Source organism: Scyliorhinus torazame, chromosome 1 (assembly GCF_047496885.1).
Source record: "Scyliorhinus torazame isolate Kashiwa2021f chromosome 1, sScyTor2.1, whole genome shotgun sequence".
NCBI lineage: Eukaryota > Metazoa > Chordata > Chondrichthyes > Carcharhiniformes > Scyliorhinidae > Scyliorhinus > Scyliorhinus torazame.
Genome location: NC_092707.1, coordinates 403418492 through 403435141, shown reverse-complemented (window position 1 = coordinate 403435141; position 16650 = coordinate 403418492). Strand labels below are relative to the sequence as shown.

General features: G+C 45.8%; 1 protein-coding gene across 5 annotated transcripts in view; it reads left to right on the top strand.

Annotated features, from left to right (window-relative positions):
• The window catches only part of LOC140428040 (collagen alpha-1(XII) chain-like), a 462913-nt gene that overhangs the window by 266512 nt on the left and 179751 nt on the right, over positions 1–16650 (top strand). For all 5 annotated transcript variants that reach the window (XM_072514040.1, XM_072514030.1, XM_072514048.1 and 2 more), the window contains 6 exons: positions 492–621; positions 1694–1836; positions 2109–2238; positions 3798–3940; positions 4078–4207; positions 14424–14543. In XM_072514040.1, the coding sequence (XP_072370141.1) occupies positions 492–621; positions 1694–1836; positions 2109–2238; positions 3798–3940; positions 4078–4207; positions 14424–14543 (796 nt within the window). The remainder of the gene's footprint in view (positions 1–491; positions 622–1693; positions 1837–2108; positions 2239–3797; positions 3941–4077; positions 4208–14423; positions 14544–16650) is intronic.

Here is a 16650-nt window from a genome sequence, read left to right as displayed (position 1 = left end):
TCTTGAAAATAGAGCTCAAACTGTCGATGGGGAAACTTGAATTTACATTCTACTCCGTTATTAGTCCAGTAACAGCACCATTGCAGCGGTCTTGTGAATCAGTGGGTAGCATTCCTATCTCTGAGCCAGAAACTCCAGGATTGAGTTTGATCCCAGGAGTTGATGGCCAAGGAAAGTGCGTTCATAATGCGGCCAATCAGGTTGAGTGTCACCCTGTAAGTCCTTCCAACACACCAATAGCTGCCGATAAGAACGGGCGAGATTGCTGGTCAGCCATGCTTGATGTGGAGTGGTGCCGCACAAGCTATAAGCCCCTGGCGACAGACTAATGGCCTGATCTGAGAATTACAAGTGATGGAAACAGATGAAAGTTTGGCTTAGTGCATCACTAGGTGCAGGAAGATAACTGTAATGGAACAACTCAATTGCAATACTGTAATCCATCAAATAAAATTGAAGGGTGATGATTTATGTTGGATTCATATTATTAGGTCACAGTACCAGGAAATACACACAGCACAGTCCTCAAGAGCCTGAATGCTGATACACCTTATGAAGTTAATGTGGTTCCTGTCTTTAATGAAGGCGAAGGTGCTCGTAGATCCAGTACTGGGAGAACATGTAAGTACCCAGCCTAAAAAAAACTCCAGTCATTCCCTTTCAATCAGATCTGAAATTTAAACTCCCAATTCCATTTTTTAAAATGATTCATTCCTGGGATGTGGATGTCATTGGCAAGGTTGGCATTAATTGATCATCCCTCTGGTTAGCCTTGAGAAACTTGGTAGTGGACTTTCACCTTGAACCATTGCAGTCTGGGTGATGAAGGAACTCCCAAGCATTCTGTGAGGTAGGAAGATGCACTGCTGCCTTCCGCTGGCAATGCCATGTACTGGCTTAAAGTCCTGTGGACACTGGCAAGCTCTCAGATTGTTGTTCAAGTGGCTATTTGTTGCGTATCATAGAATTTACAGTGCAGAAGGAGGCTATTCTGCCCATCGGGTCTACACTGGCCCCTGAGAGAGCACCCTATCTGAGCCCACACCTCCACCCTATCCCCGTAACCCAGCAACCCCACCTAACGTTTGGACACTGCAGGGCAATTTAGTGTGACCAATCCACCTAACCTGCACATCTCTGGACTGTGTGAGGAAACCGAAGCACCTGGAGGAAACCCACGCAGACGCAGGGAGAACATGCAGACTCCGCACAGTGACCCAAGCCGGGAATTGAACCCTGGTCCCTGGCGGTGTGAAGCAACAGTGCTACCGTGCTGTCCATCGGTGATGCTTTAGTACAGAGCACTTGACCATCAATGCAGCCAAACCCAATCCTGTTCTCAAATAGCATTTTCACAATGTTCCAGCAGAGTAAATGAGCAGCAACCTGGAGAAAGTTCTGAGCTGATCTTCCTCCCCATTAAAGGAGCATTGATTCCCTTTTTTAACATCACTTTATCTCACATATCCACTTGGAAAATGGCACTTGAAGCTCGATGCAGTGTATCCCTCCATACCCTATGTCCTGACCTCATTGACCTGCCAGGGCACAGCATTGTTCGTTGGAAACACAGATATAATGTGGTGGGTGGGGTTGGTGTCGACCTTAAAGCTGGTGCTCTGTATTTGCCAGTTCCCGTCTACGCAAAGAATGTAATTCAATCTTTTCTTCCTGTGTGTGTGTCTGTGCTCAGTAATCCGGGGGGCACCTGGAAGTGTTCAAGTTTTCAACCCATCGACAAACAGCCTGAATGTTCGCTGGACTAGTGCACCAGGACCTGTGCAGCAGTATAGAGTGATTTACACACCTCGGACTGGAACCCGCCCCGCCCATTATGTAAGTCACCGTCATCCAGACATTAGTGGGACAATAAACATTTCTGGCTGATTTAAATCAGCTGAGACTGTGTAAGCATAATTTGTGATATGCAAAAAAAAATGCAACTGTGTGATCAATTTTTTTCTTCAACTATAGGAGCCTGTAGTAAACAATACAATGGGTGCACCTTTTGCCTGGCTGTTAATGCTCTGCATTAAGAATGTTTTCTGTAGGTTTATTGGCTATGTCCCTTTTTCTGATTGTGAATATGCTGCTTATTTGTTGCCCAGATTACGGTGCCAGCAAATACCAACAACGTGCTCCTGGACCGCCTCCAATCAGACACCGAGTATTCTGTCAACGTAGTGCCAATGTATGCAAATGGAGAAGGCGATCCAGGCACTGATGTGGGAAAAACATGTAGGTTAAGTAACTATTAATACATTGTGGGATTGTGGGTGCTTGCTTACATCTCTGGATACATGTGTGCAAATCTGCACATGCCCGTGTTTGTATGTGTGTGGAGTTTGTTTGTGAATGGGTGTGTGTGGATGCCGGCATGCATTGGTGCTGGCATGCGGGTGTTGACGTGCGAATGTTGGCCTGTGTGTGGGGTGTTTGGCGTATGCGTGTGTGTGTGTATATGGAGGGGGGAGGGGGGTTGTGTGTGTGTGTTTTGGTATGTATGTAGGTTTTTTTTGTGAGAGGCGTTTGTTTATTTAGTGTTTGTGTTTGGAGTCTTTTTTTAAATTCATTTATGGGATGCGGGTGTCACTGACTGCGTCAGCTTTTATCGCAATTTGCCCATCCCTAATTGCGCTTGAGTGACTTGCTCGGCCATTTCAGAGGACATTAAAGAGTCAACCACAGTGCTATGGATCTGCAGTCACATGTAGGCCAGACCAGGTATGGACGGCGGATTTCCTTCCCGAAAGGGCATGAGTGTTTGTGTGGGTGCCTGTTTTTGTGTGTGTGTTTGTGTGTTTTTGGATGGTGTCGGTGGGTGTCAATGTCTATCTGTTTGTGTCAATGTGTGTCTGTGTGGGTGTCGGTGCCGGTGTGCGTATGTGGGGGGTGTTTGCATGTGTGTATGTGGGGTGTTTGTTTGTGTATATGTGGATGTTGGGGTGTGTGGGGAGGCGTTTGTGTGTGTTGGTGTGTGTCAGGGTGTGTGTCTGTGTGTAACTGTGGACATGTTTGTGTAGGTGTTGTGTGTGACGGGGTATTGTGTATGTGTGGGAGCTTTTGTGTTTGTGTTTTTGTGTGTGTCTGCTTCCGAATACAGCTATCAGGAAAGGTGGAATGGGCTGGGGTTCTTTCCTCTCTCTGAGGTTCAGGAGTGATCTGCTGGAGATCGTGAATAGCCATGCTGTGGAGATGCCGGCGTTGGACTGGGGTAAGCACAGTAAGAAGTCTTACAACACCAGGTTAAAGTCCAACAGGTTTGTTTCGAATCACTAGCTTTCAGAGCACTGCTCCTTCCTTGGGTGAATCTGAAAAAGGAGCAGTGCTCCGAAAGCTAGTGATTCAAAACAAACCTGTTGGACTTTAACCTGGTGTTGTAAGACTTCTTACTGAGATCATGAAGATTACAAAAGGATTTGAGAGAGTATACATATGGGGAGATTGAAACTATGGGCCATAAATATAAGATGGTCACCAATAAATCCAATGAGGAGTTCAAAAGAAACTTCTTTACCCAGAGAGTGGTGAAATTTGCTCCCTCAAGGAGTGGTTGCGGTGAATAGCGTCAATGTATTTCAAGGGAAGCTGGATAAACGCACGAGGGAGAAAGGAATAGAAAGATCAGGTAAGATGAGACGAAGTGCGATATGAGGTGGCTCGTATGGAGCAGAAACACCAATATGGATTGGATGGCTTGATTCTGCACTGTAAATTCTCTCTTCTATTCCCTGCACGAAACCAATTTTTTTCTTCCGCATCCATACAATTGACCGATTTTTTTCCCACCTGTACAGTACCTCGTGGTGGACCAAGGAACATGCGGGTTTACGATGCGACGACCAATAGCTTGAGTGTGAGCTGGGATCATGCAGAAGGTCCAGTACAGCAGTACAGGATTGTATATGCTCCAACTGTTGGTGACCCAATTGAGGAGTTTGTAAGTACATTCTGTAACTCTGCCTTAAGATTCTGATGTTTGAAACAGTGCTCTTGATTTCCTTCCCCTGCTCTACCTCCCCAATAGTCTTGCTTGCATCGTTGCTCATTTCCTGAAAGAACTATTTTTGTTTTCAGACGTTTGTCCCGGGAAGACGGAACAATGTTCTTCTGCAACCCCTCACAGCTGACACTCCCTATAGAATTAGTGTGGTGGCAATGTATGAGGATGGAGATGGAGGGCAGCTGACCGGAGATGGGAAGACAGGTAATCATCCTTTTTTCATTTCCATTTGTTTTTTCATTCTATCTGGTGTTTGTTGGCCACTACAAAAACAAATGGGACCCATGTACACCCTTGTGATCCGCTGGTTCTCTCTGGAGATTGGCAGTGTAACTGTCTGTTACTAGCTCACCCCGGAGACTGACAGTATAGCTCTCTGCTTTGGGAAACAGCCAATTTAGAGGCAGCAGACAATTTGCACACAGTAAGGTCCCACAAACAACAATGGGACTATCTTATTAGAGTGGTGTTGGATAAATATTGCCCCTCGATACAGGGGAGAACTCCCCTGCTCTTCTTTCCAAAGTGCCACAAGATCTTTTACATCCTCCTGGCAGGGCAGACAGGGCCCTGTTTAACACCTCATCCAAAATTCAGCACTTTACTCAACACAGGACTCTCAGTCCTGGAATGGAGGATTACATGCTCAAGTCTCTGGGGCTGGAACCCAATGAACCTCTGACTCAGTGTTACCACTAATCCACAGCAAATACCCAAGGTCAAATATATTGAATTTTATAGTAAATCAGTGGCTTTCAGCAGTATGGTGGGCAGCACGGTAGCACAGTTGCTTCGATTCCCAGCTTGGGTCACTGTCAGTGCGGAGTCTGCACGTTCCCTCTGTGTTTGCGTGGGTTTCCTCCGGTTTCCTCCCACAGTCCAAAGATGTGCAGGTTAGGTGGATTTGCCATGATAAATTGCCCTTAGTGTCCAAAAAGGTTAGGTGGGGTTACTGTGTTACGGGGATAGGGTGGAGATGTGGGCTTACGTGGGGTGCTCTTTCCAAGGGTCGGTGCAGACTCGATGGGCCGAATGGCCTCCTTCTGCACTGTAAATTCTATGAGGAGCATAGATAAAGTAGACAGTCAACATCTTTTCCCAAAGGGAGCGGAGTCTAGAACTAGAGGGCATAGGTTTAAGGTGAGAGAGGAGAGATACAAAAGAGGCCAGAGGGGAAATTGTTTCACACAGAAGATGGTGAGCATCTGGAATGGGCTGCCAGAGGCAGTGATAGAGGCGGGTAAAAAAAATTTCCTTTAAAAAAACAGCTAGACAGTCACACGGGCAGGGTGGGTATGTAGGGATGTGGTCCAAATGTGGGCAAGTGGGAGTTGCTAGCAATAGAATCTGGGCGGCATGGACAAGCTGTGCTGAAGGGCCTGTTTCCATGCTGTAAACATCTATGACTCTATGATTCTGTGGTGGCACAGTCATTAGCACTGCTGCCTCACAGAACCAGAGACACAGCTTTGATTCCGGCATTAGGTGGCTGTCTGTGTGGACATTTTCTCCCTATGTCTGCGTGGGTTTCCTCCAGGTGCTCTGGTTTCCTCTCACAGTCCAAAGATGTGCGGGTTAGGTGGATTGGCCATGCATAATTGTCCTTAGGCGGCATGATAGCGTAGTGATTAGCACTATAGGACCATGAGATATAAGACATAGGAGCAGAATTAGGCCACTTGGCCCATTGAGTCTGCTCCATTATTCAATCAAGGCACTACTGCCTCATGGCGCCGAGGACCCGGGTTCGATCCTGGCCTCGGGTCACTGTCTGTTTGGAGTTTGCACATTTCCCCCCTGTCTGCTTGCGTCTCATCCCACAACTCAAATATGTGCAGGGTAGGTGGATTGGCCATGCTAAATTTCCCCTTAATTGGAAAAAAGAATTGGGTGTTCCAAATTTATTGTTAAAAAGTGTCCAAAGATGTGTAGGTTGGGTGTGTTTGTGGTGATAGGGCTGGGTAGGGTGCTCTTTTAGAGAGTTAGTGCAGATGCGATGGGCCGAATGGCCAGTAGGGATTCTATGTTTTCTACTCAGGAATATCAGTATTAAGAAACTCCAACAAATGCTGACACACTCCCAGGAACTCCTTGAAAGTATTAACTATCAATCAGGGGCCGTCTGCAAATACTGACACACTCCCAGGCAACTGCTGCAAGTGTTAACTCAATCTCGGAGGCCTCGTAAAAACCACAGACAAACCTTCATGGAATCCCTGTAAATACTGACATGATTCTTGGCACCACTTCTCGGAAAGACAATGTCAGCTACTCATTCAGAAAACAATTAAACATTAAGTATAAAGAAGCCATGCCACAAAGTCAAACAGCAAAAAGTACAGCATTCTGATAGATGGATAGAAATCTGATAACCTTAGGAACACTCTGGAGGTCCCAGTTTGAAAAGCAATACAGTAATTAAGAAATAGGAGTGTATTTTTGCCAGATTAGCCTCACCTCTGACGATTCACAGGATTGTTTTGCTTTCATGTCTCAATCATTAACAATACCACGCTGGTATTATTGCTTGGCTTTTCACCGTTTATTCCTCCTGCTACAGGGGTCACGTGTATTTAATCATGGAATCACGCAGGACCGAACATCTGGCCCATTGTATCTGTTCTTGGTTGTTGAAAGAGCTATTCAATTCGATCTATTTCCCCGCACTTTCCTCACAGCCCAATAGTTACTATTGAATCCACTTCCACCGTCCTTTCAGGCAGCGCCTTCCTGATCATAACAACTCGCTGTTTAAAATAAAAGTTGTCTCATCACCATAGGTGAGAAGTCATAGATCCTGGAATGATACAGCACAGACAGAAGCCATGCGAACCATCATGCCTGTGCCAGCTCTTTGAAAGAGCTATTCAGTTTATTTGCTTACCCCAGCTGTTTCTTATAACGCTACAAATTAGTCCTGTTCAGAGACGTGTCCAATCGCCTTCTGAAAGTTCCTATGGGATCTAATTCCACTGGCCTTTCAAGGAGTGGCTTCCAGATCTTAAGAACTCTTAAGAGTCTCTTTCGTTATTCTTGGGTTCTTCAGGAAATGATTTTATATCTTTGAGCTCTGGTTACTGACCAATGCCAGAGGAAACAGTTTTTCATCGTTTGGCCTGTCAAAAACACCTCGTAATTTTAGAAAAGAAAATGCTCTGATTGATTTATGTTAAATCTTTGTCCAACCAGTTACCAACCCTCCTGGCAGTGGAAACAATTTCTTCTTATTTACTGTTATGATAGACAATTCCGCAACGTAAATTGTGATTTTATTACAGCCATACGGGTACAGTAGTGTTTAAAGCTCGTGTTACTGTATTAACATCTGGCATGGGTCAGTAACCAGAGCTCAAAGATATAAAATTCCAGAGGTCTACAAGGATAACCCGGAGTTTAAATCCCACCATGGCAGTTTGTGAAACTAAATTCAGTTCAAAAAGAAATCTGTAAATAAAATGCTTTTATCAGCAAAAGTGTCTGTGAAGCTGTTATTTTGTCATTCACACCCCTTTAGTGAAGGAAATCTACTGTCCTTGGCTGGTCTGAGTCTCTATGTGATGCAGGCCCACACATGTAGATGTCTCGTAACCACCCTCAGACGTGGCCTAGAAAGCTGGTGCATGTTAGCAATGTCTACATCCTGTGAAGCAATAGAATGTACCACATAACCTGCCTGGTAATCCACTGCATTTTGCTCACATGTACTTTTGAGCAACCACTTGATTCTTCGCGATATTTCCTGATTTGACAGCTATCACATACACTAGGGGCGTCATTCTCCGACCCCCCGCCGGGTCGGAGAATCGCCGGGGGCTGGCGTGAATCCCGCCCCCGCCGGTTGCCGAAGTCTCCGGCACCGGAGATTCGGCGGGGGCGGGAATCGCGCCGCGCCAGTTGGCAGGCCCCCCCGCTCGATTCTCCAGCCCGAATGGGCCGAAGTCCCGCCGATATATTGCCTGTCCCGCCGGCGTGGATTAAACCACCTTTTGAACGGCGGGACAAGGCGGCGTGGGTGGGCTCCGGGGTCCTGGGGGGGGGGGCGCGGGGTGATCTGGCCCTGGGGGGTGCCCCCACGGTGGCCTGGCCCGCGATCGGGGCCCACCGATCCGCGGGCGGGCCTGTGCCATGGTGGCACTCTTTCCCTTCCGGCTCCGCCACGGTCTCCACCATGGCAGAGGCGGAAGAGATTCCCTCCACTGCGCATGCGTGGGAAATTGTCAGCGGCCGCTGACGCTCCCGCGCATGCGCCGCCTGGTGATGTCATTTCCGCGCCAGCTGGCGGGGCAACAAAGGCCATTTCCGCCAGCTGGCGGGGCGGAAATTCCTCCGGCGTCGGCCTAGCCCCTCAATGTTGGGGCTCGGCCCCCAAAGATGCGGAGCATTCCGCACCTTTGGGGCGGCACGATGCCCATCTGATTGGCGCCGTTTTGGGCGCCAGTCGGCGGACATCAAGCCGTTTAGGGAGAATTTCGCCCTAGGTGTCACATTTTTGTGCCAAAGGGGAAAAAAATACTTGGGGAAGATTTCTCCCTTTGATTGGGAGAATATGGCGGGAGGCCCAGAAATCAGTTTCACCCCGATGCAAATTTATGGTATGGCAACTGCTCGGTCCAAGATTGCGAGAAACTGCAGAGTGTGGTGAACACAGCCTAACGCATCACACAAGCTTGCCAGCCTCCCATTGATTCTGTCTACATCTCCTGCTGCCTCAGGAAGGCAGACAGCATTGTCAGAGACCCCTCCCATCCAGGCTTTGCCTTCTTCCAGACCCTTCCATCAGGCAGAAGTTGCAGAAGTCTGATGACCCGTACATCCAGACATAGGAACAGCTTCTTCCCCACAACTGCAAGAGCCCTCAACGACTCCCCCTCAGACTGATCTGTTCCCTGTAAGAACACTATTCACGACGCCCTAAGCTGCTCTTGCTCATCTATTTGCTTTGTTTGGCCCCTTGTTACGCACTGTAACCAATCACTGCTTGTTGATGTACCATTTGTCAATGTTCTCTGTTGATTATTCTTTTGTCTACTATGTACGTACTGTGTACGTTATCTCGGTCGCAGAAAAATACTTTTTACTGCACTTCGGTACATGTGACAATAAATCAAATCAAATCAGATTTACAGTGGGATCTTCTGCTGGTTCCCGTCATGGCGATTAGAAAGCCCAGCAGAGACCAAGTGAACCTCAGTTGCGTCTCATTAATGGGATGCAGATGAATGTCAGCAGACCCCCCAGATTCATGCCAGATTCTCTGCGATGCCAGCGGGAAAACACATCGGGGTGAAGCACATTTGGAACAATGTGATGTGCAAATGCCTGGTTAATGTCTGGGGCTGCCTCTGGGGTTCAGGATAGGGGCTGCCCACAACACTGAACCCAGGGAGGGGGCAGCATCTGCAGGTGGTCTTTCCAGAATAGGTGTCAGGGGAAGGGCTCCGTTTACCAGCCTCAGAATATTCTTAGACATCCATCTTCATTTTCAGGCGGCCCACCTTTCTTAGTTTGTCAGTGATGTTGGACGCCTTTGCAATATGACGCTCAAACTTGACGGCAAGTACGCACCATCCAGGCCTGCCCCACCACAGAATACGATGTACACACCTGGATACATAATTAATGATGTTAGGGCCGGAAGATTTCCTGCCGACCTCCACAATGGGAAATACTCACATTACTGCTCCCGCCCCAGCACTTAGTCTCAAAATGGGAGTATTATTTTGTGCTCAAAGCATTTTATTTACAATGCATTCTCATGGGCTGCAGTCTCTATTGCACTATTGCTTCACTCACCTGATGAAGGAGCTGCGCTCCGAAAGCTAGTGATTCGAAAAAAGCTTATTGGATTTGAACCTAGTGTTGTAAGACTTCTTACTATTGCTAAACAGGGGAATGTGCCATGTACTTTTCACATCCAACAAATCCCATAAGTGACACAACGACAATCGAGCAATCAACCTATATTTTTACTTGACGTTGGTTGGGGCCGGTGGGGGGGGGGGGGGCGGGGGGGGGGCGGCTGCAAGGTGACTCTGGAACTCTCCCTGCACTTTCCCCTTACCCAAGATGCACCTGGACACTTTTCACAGAAGTTGGGCATTCCTCGCAAAGCCAGAATATATTTCTCATTCCTTTCATCTTGAGAGGTTGGTGGTAGGCTTTCTTGAACCACTGCAGTGTGTATGGCTGGTAATTCCACAACTTTGTTTCTTCTCGCTAGTCTTTCCAGCAATATCATACAATCGAGTGGCTTGCTATGCTCAGATAAGAGTTAACCATGTTCATGTGGGACTAGAGTTGGCCCAGAATGGCAGGTTTACCTCCCTAAAGAACATTAATGACCTGTTGTTTTTTATGGTAATGCAGCTAATCATGGAAATGACTCCAGAATTCTTTTTAATTCTTAAAATTCTTAATTCTTTAAATTCTTTTAAAAATGAATTTGAACTCTCAATCTGCTTTGGTGGAACTTAAACACATGGTCTTGTATAAATGATTTGCGCAAGCCTGAGTTACTAGCCCAGTAGAGATGACATTACACTACCATCACCCCAGTCCCCCCCTCCCTAGCCTGTGGACATTGAGGCTAATTGCAATGTCTCCAAGTGCTGTCACAACAGAGATGAACTAACTGGATACAGTCGACTCTTCATTAACCCAGAGCTCGCAGGCTTATTTCCACTATTTTATAGCCAACATCTATTACAGATCCCATTTCAAAATCCAACCAAAAAAGAAATCAAGAATTGGCTGCTATCCTCCAATCTTGAAGTTATATGTTTGTGAATGACAGGATTGGTTTAAAGCTGAATTGTTGAGAACAGCAGACTGGGTGACTGGGTCTTCAGTGACTTCTGAATATTAGAGATCACTAAGAGTGCCAGCCATGATTCAGTGGGTTCTCACCTCTGAGTTTGTGGGTTCCAGTTTCAATCCTGAAATGTGCACGCATAATCTAGGTTGACACTCCCAGGGCAGTAATGTACGAGGTGACGTCTTTGAACTAGGCTCCTGTCTGTCCTCTCAGTGTCCTGGCCAATTTTACAACTGGGACTATGGAGAGGGCGTTAAATTAAATTAAATAGTGAGAGAGAGGATTCATGTGAGGAGTTGAAAGACAAGGCAATAGTGTAGGGTAGCAACATTTGTGTGTGATTGTAACCAGGGTGTGGCAGGAAGGGATGGAGCATAAAATAGAGGAGTTCACCAACAAATATGGTCTAAACAGTGAACTATGGCTTTGAACTAGCAGAAGGGGAGACGGGTTCAGGTGATCATAGAAGAATAGAATCAACAGTGCAGAAGGAGGCCATTTGGCATCGAGTCTGCACGGTCCTTGGAAAGGGCACCCAACCCAAGCCCACACCTCCAGCCCACTCCCGTAACCCAGTAACCCCACCTTACCTTTTCTGGACACTAAGGGCAATTTAGCGTGACCAATCCACGTAACCAGCACATCTTTGGACTGTGGGAGAAAACTGGAGCACCTGGACGGAACCCACGCAGACACGAGGAGAAAGTGAAAACTCCACGCAGAAAGTGACCCAAGTGGGAATCAAACCCAGTATCCTGGCGCTGTGAACCATCAGTGCTAACCACTGTGCTACTGCGCTGCCCGGCACGGTAATGGGAAATTTATAAATCCAAAGATAGAAATTGAGGCAAGACAAAAGTATATTGATTTGGTGAAGACAAGTTGGATGGAGTAGGAAGGGAAAGTGCGTTTAAAGGTCAGTATCAATGCATCAGAGCGTAAGGTCCATTCAGGGAATAGTAAGTAAACAAATTGAAGTTACTTTATGTGAATGCATGTGTGGTAATTGGCAGTGATTGACCCTTTTAAGGGCAACACAGCAGTATGAGGTTCACTGAGCTTGGGTGACCAATGGGACCCGGAGTGAGTAATCACCCCAGGGGTGGAGTCCTCTCTTCGGAGGAGACATGTAGGAGATTAGGTGCAGCTGTGTGGCTTCTGTACGGCTGTACAACTCTCCATGTGCATGGATATGTATGTAAATTATCCCGTTGTGGGTGTGGACATGTGTGTAAATTATCCCATTGTGGGTGTGGACATGTGTGTAAATTATCCCCTGTTGTGGGTGTGGACATGTGTGTAAATTATCCCCTGTTGTGGGTGTGGATATGTGTGTAAATTATCCCATTGTGGGTGTGGACATGTGTGTGTAAATTATCCCCTGTTATGGGTGTGGACATGTGTATAAATTATCCCCAGTTGCGGGTGTGGACATGTGAGTAAATTATCCCGTTGTGGGTGTGGACATGTGTATAAATTATCCCCTGTTATGGGTGTGGACATGTGTGTAAATTATCCTGTTGTGGGTGTGGACATGTGTATAAATTATCCCCTGTTATGGCTGTGGACATGTGGAAAATTGTCCCCAGTTGTGGATGTGGACATGTGAGTAAATTATCCCGTTGTGGGTGTGGACATGTGTATAAATTATCCACTGTTATGGGTGTGGACATGTGTGTAAATTATCCCGTTGTGGGTGTGGACATGTGTATAAATTATCCCCTGTTATGGGTGTGGACATGTGTGTAAATTATCCCGTTGTGGGTGTGGACATGTGTATAAATTATCCCCTGTTATGGGTGTGGACATGTGTGTAAATTATCCCGTTGTGGGTGTGGACATGTGTATAAATTATCCCCTGTTATGGGGGTGGACATGTGTGTAAATTATCCCGTTGTGGGTGTGGATATGCATGTAAATTATCCCGTTATGGGTGTGGACATGTGAGTAAATTATCTCGTTGTGGGTGTGGACATGTGTGCAAATTATCCCCTGTTATGGGTGTGGACATGTGTGTAAATTATCCTCTGTTTTGGGTGTGGGCATGTGTGTAAATTATCCCCTGTTTTGGGTGTGGACATGTGTGTAAATTATCCTGTTGTGGGTGTGGATATGTGTGTAAATTATCCCCTGTTATGGGTGTGGACATGTGTGTAAATTATCCCGTTGTGGGTGTGGACATGTGTTTAAATTATCCCCTGTTATGGGTGTGGACATGTGTGTAAATTATCCCCTGTTTTGGGTGTGGACATGTGTGTAAATTATCCCCTGTTTTGGGTGTGGACATGTGTGTAAATTATCCCGTTGTGGGTGTGGATATATGTGTAAATTATCCCCTGTTTTGGGTGTGGACATTTGTGTAAATTATCCCCAGTTGTGGGTGTGGACATGTGTGTAAATTATCCCCAGTTGTGGGTGTGGACATGTGTGTAAATTATCCTCTGTTTGGGTGTGGATATGTGTGTAAATTATCCCCTGTTGTGGGTGTGGACATGTGTGTAAATTATCCCCTGTTGTGAGTGCGGACATGTGTGGAAATTATCCCCTGTTGTGAGTGCGGACATGTGTGGAAATTATCTCATTGAATTCCTATAGTGCAGAAGAAGGCCATTTGGCCCATTAGGCGTGCTCCACCCCCCCCCCCCCCCCCCGCCCCCACCCCTGAAAAAGCACTCTACCTAGATCCACTCCCCCAGCCACCCCGCACTATTCCCCTAACCCCCTTAAACTAACCTGTACATCTGTGGGCACTAAGGGGCAATTTACCATGGCCAATCCACCTAACCTGCACATTTTTGGACTGTGGGAGGAAACCAGAGCACCCAGAAGAAACCCAGACATGGAGAGAACGTGCAGACTCCACACAGAAAGTCACCCAAGGCCGGATTTGAACCTGGGTCCATAGTGTGAGACAGCAGTGCTAACCACTGCGCCACTGTGCCATACCTCCCACCTTGCCCCTAATTTATGTGTGTGGACATGTGTGTAAATTATCCCTTGTTTGTGTGGACATGTATGTAAATTATTCCTTGTTATGTGTGTGGACATGTGTGAGATCTAATGTAACTGGCTAAAGATGCAGAGGGCTGATGAAGGGAATAATGTTTACATAGCGAGTGGTGATTTGGAATGCGCTGTCTGAAAGGGCGATGGCAGCAAATTCAAAAGTATTTTTCAAAATGAATTTGATGAATAATTGAAAAGGAGAAATTTCCAGTGCTATGGGGAAAGTGCAGAGGGAGGGAGACTGATCGCATTGATATTACCGAGTGCCAGCACAGCCACAATGGGCCAAATGGTCTCCTTCTATGCTTCTAAGTGTGGTGTTTCTAAATTTGGAAGATTTGTAGGAGACCCCCAGCTTATATTTTATTTTGTGAATATGTGTTACATTTTTGTTCAAATTTCATGTGGTCCCTTTCTCTGTTCTGTTTCTGAATCTTTGCCAATAGACCTGTTGGATACCAGCCAATCAAAATCAAACAGCAGAGCAGGGCTTCAGTGAGCAGGAGATAAACCTCAGGCACTTTGCTCCTTTAGTTGTAAAATAGTTCAAGGGTTTCTGCTTCCTCTTTAATGTGTCTCCTTTATTCCCCCCTCCCCCAGTGGGTCTGCTGGAACCCCGCAATCTGCGGGTATCTGACGAGTGGTACACCCGATTCCGTGTGACCTGGGACCCCGCTCCATCGCCAGTCCTTGGATACAAGCTTGTTTACAAGCCTACAGGTAAGTAAATACCCACATCTGTGCTGCACATGCCAATTTCTTGCTTTTCACACAAAGTTTTATTCCCTCTCCTGCAATGTAGGTAATAATGTATTACCTTGAACTTTCCAATTCCCCTGTGACTCGTGAGCGAGGTTCAGCTGAAATACACTGCTTTTCTAATTTTGCCTGCCCTAGGTTTTATTCACTGAGTGTTGGGAATAATAAAATGTTTTAAATTTTCTATATGACATATGTGAGGAAAATAAAGATAATTTTAAGCGATTTATATTTGTATTGGTAAACATTAGGAGTAAGGTATAGTTTGAAATGAGTTTAATTTAATGCTTCTGTTTCTGGAAGGGTAACACTTATAGATTCATGCTGGACAAAGGTATTTGTAAGTGTGAAGGTTGGTTAAATGCCAACTGTGCTTCTATTGTGCTTAGGAAGGGATACAGCGTGAAGAATAAATAAAAGGCATAAGCATGCGGCTGTTGGAGCCTTGCAAGGTAGAGAAGCTTTTAAGTTTTACTTTAGTTCATTTATGGGCAGTTGGAGATGGGTGGTGAAAAGGAAAGCAGTTCCGCTAGAAGCAGCTGGTTTAGAAGACTAAAGAGGGAACGTCACTCTCATCTTTGCTTGAAGAAAAGACATACCATGGAGTAACGGTTAAGAAAATAAGTACCGAGATCTGGAGAGCAGCTACTTAAGGAAACTAGAGAAATGAAGAGAAGTTTCCAAGAAGTCTTGAGGTTAAAGTTAGTAGAACTACAAAGATTTGTTCAGTGAAGACAGACAGAGCTGAGAAGTAGGCTGAGACACCAGAAAGATATCTGACGTGATTGTCAGGTTTGTGAGATTTTATTCCAGCCTGTGGCGAGAGAGTTGAAATAACCATGGAAATTGGTGGCTGGAGTAAAAGCAATTAAGACAACTAAATCCTAAAGGAGTTGGAGTAAAATACTGGACTGGATTCGCTGTTAAAAGTGGAGCAGAAGCTTTGTTTTCAAAGTGTCATTTGCAAAACCTTGTCTGGATTTTGGAATGCAAACTGCTAAAGGAAAGCAGACTTATGAGAAAAAAAATTAAAGTGTAGTTTTGGCAGTGGAGTTTGGAAACTTTCATGTGACAATCATCTGGGGAGTTTCTGAGGAGACGTCCCAAACATTCACTTGGAGTTCAGAGTGGAGTGCGTGTATTTGATCACAGCCATCTTGAGTGCATAAAAGGGACTTTATGTCAATGAGACCATTGTATCTTAAGATACATTTTGTAATCTGTGTTAATATTTAAGTCTCTGTATTTATTAAGCTAAAGGGGGAGTAAAGGAGTACTGTATAACAATCCAACTTTTCATGTTTAACTTTTTTTCTTGTTGTTAAAAGTAATAGCGGTCCTATGAATTTGTTCCTCCATGTATTATAAAACAATAAAAAGGCCGAATGGCCTCTTACACTGTAGGGATTCAATGATTACAGTATTTTGAGCCAGGATTCCATTTTGGAATCTTCCCATCCAGTTATGACACCAACTGGGATCGTAACACAAATAACATTTCAACTTGCCTTGCCTGACAGGCCTGAGTGTACTGGCTTCCCAACTCCTGTGTTAGCATACCTTAACCAGAGCTTTCATAGCCACGGAGGGGAGAGAGATCAGTCAAGGGTTTTTGATTGTGCTTTCTATCGCCAAGCCTTCGATCAGAGATGCAAGAGTTCAGCTTGCCCACAAGTATGGCCCATTTGGACAAGATTCCCAGAAGGCCTCGCATTGCACTGCAACCTAAGCAAGACCTTTGGTTTGGGAGTGGGTGGACGGAATAAGTTTGATGCAGAATCAATCGTGGCTTTCATAAGGTTATAGTCATAGAGTCATAGATGTTCACAGCATGGAAGCAGGTCCTTCGGCCCAGCTTGTCTATGCCCCCCAGTTTCTATCACTAAGCTAGTCCCACTTGCCCGCATTTGGCCCATAATCTTCTATACCCACCCTGCCCATGTAACTGTCCAACTTTTTTAAAGGAAAAAATTGTACCCGTCTCTACCATTGCCTCTAGCAGCACGTTCCATATGCTCAGCACCCTCTGAAGAAATTTCCCCTCTGGTCTCTTTTGTATCTCTCCCCT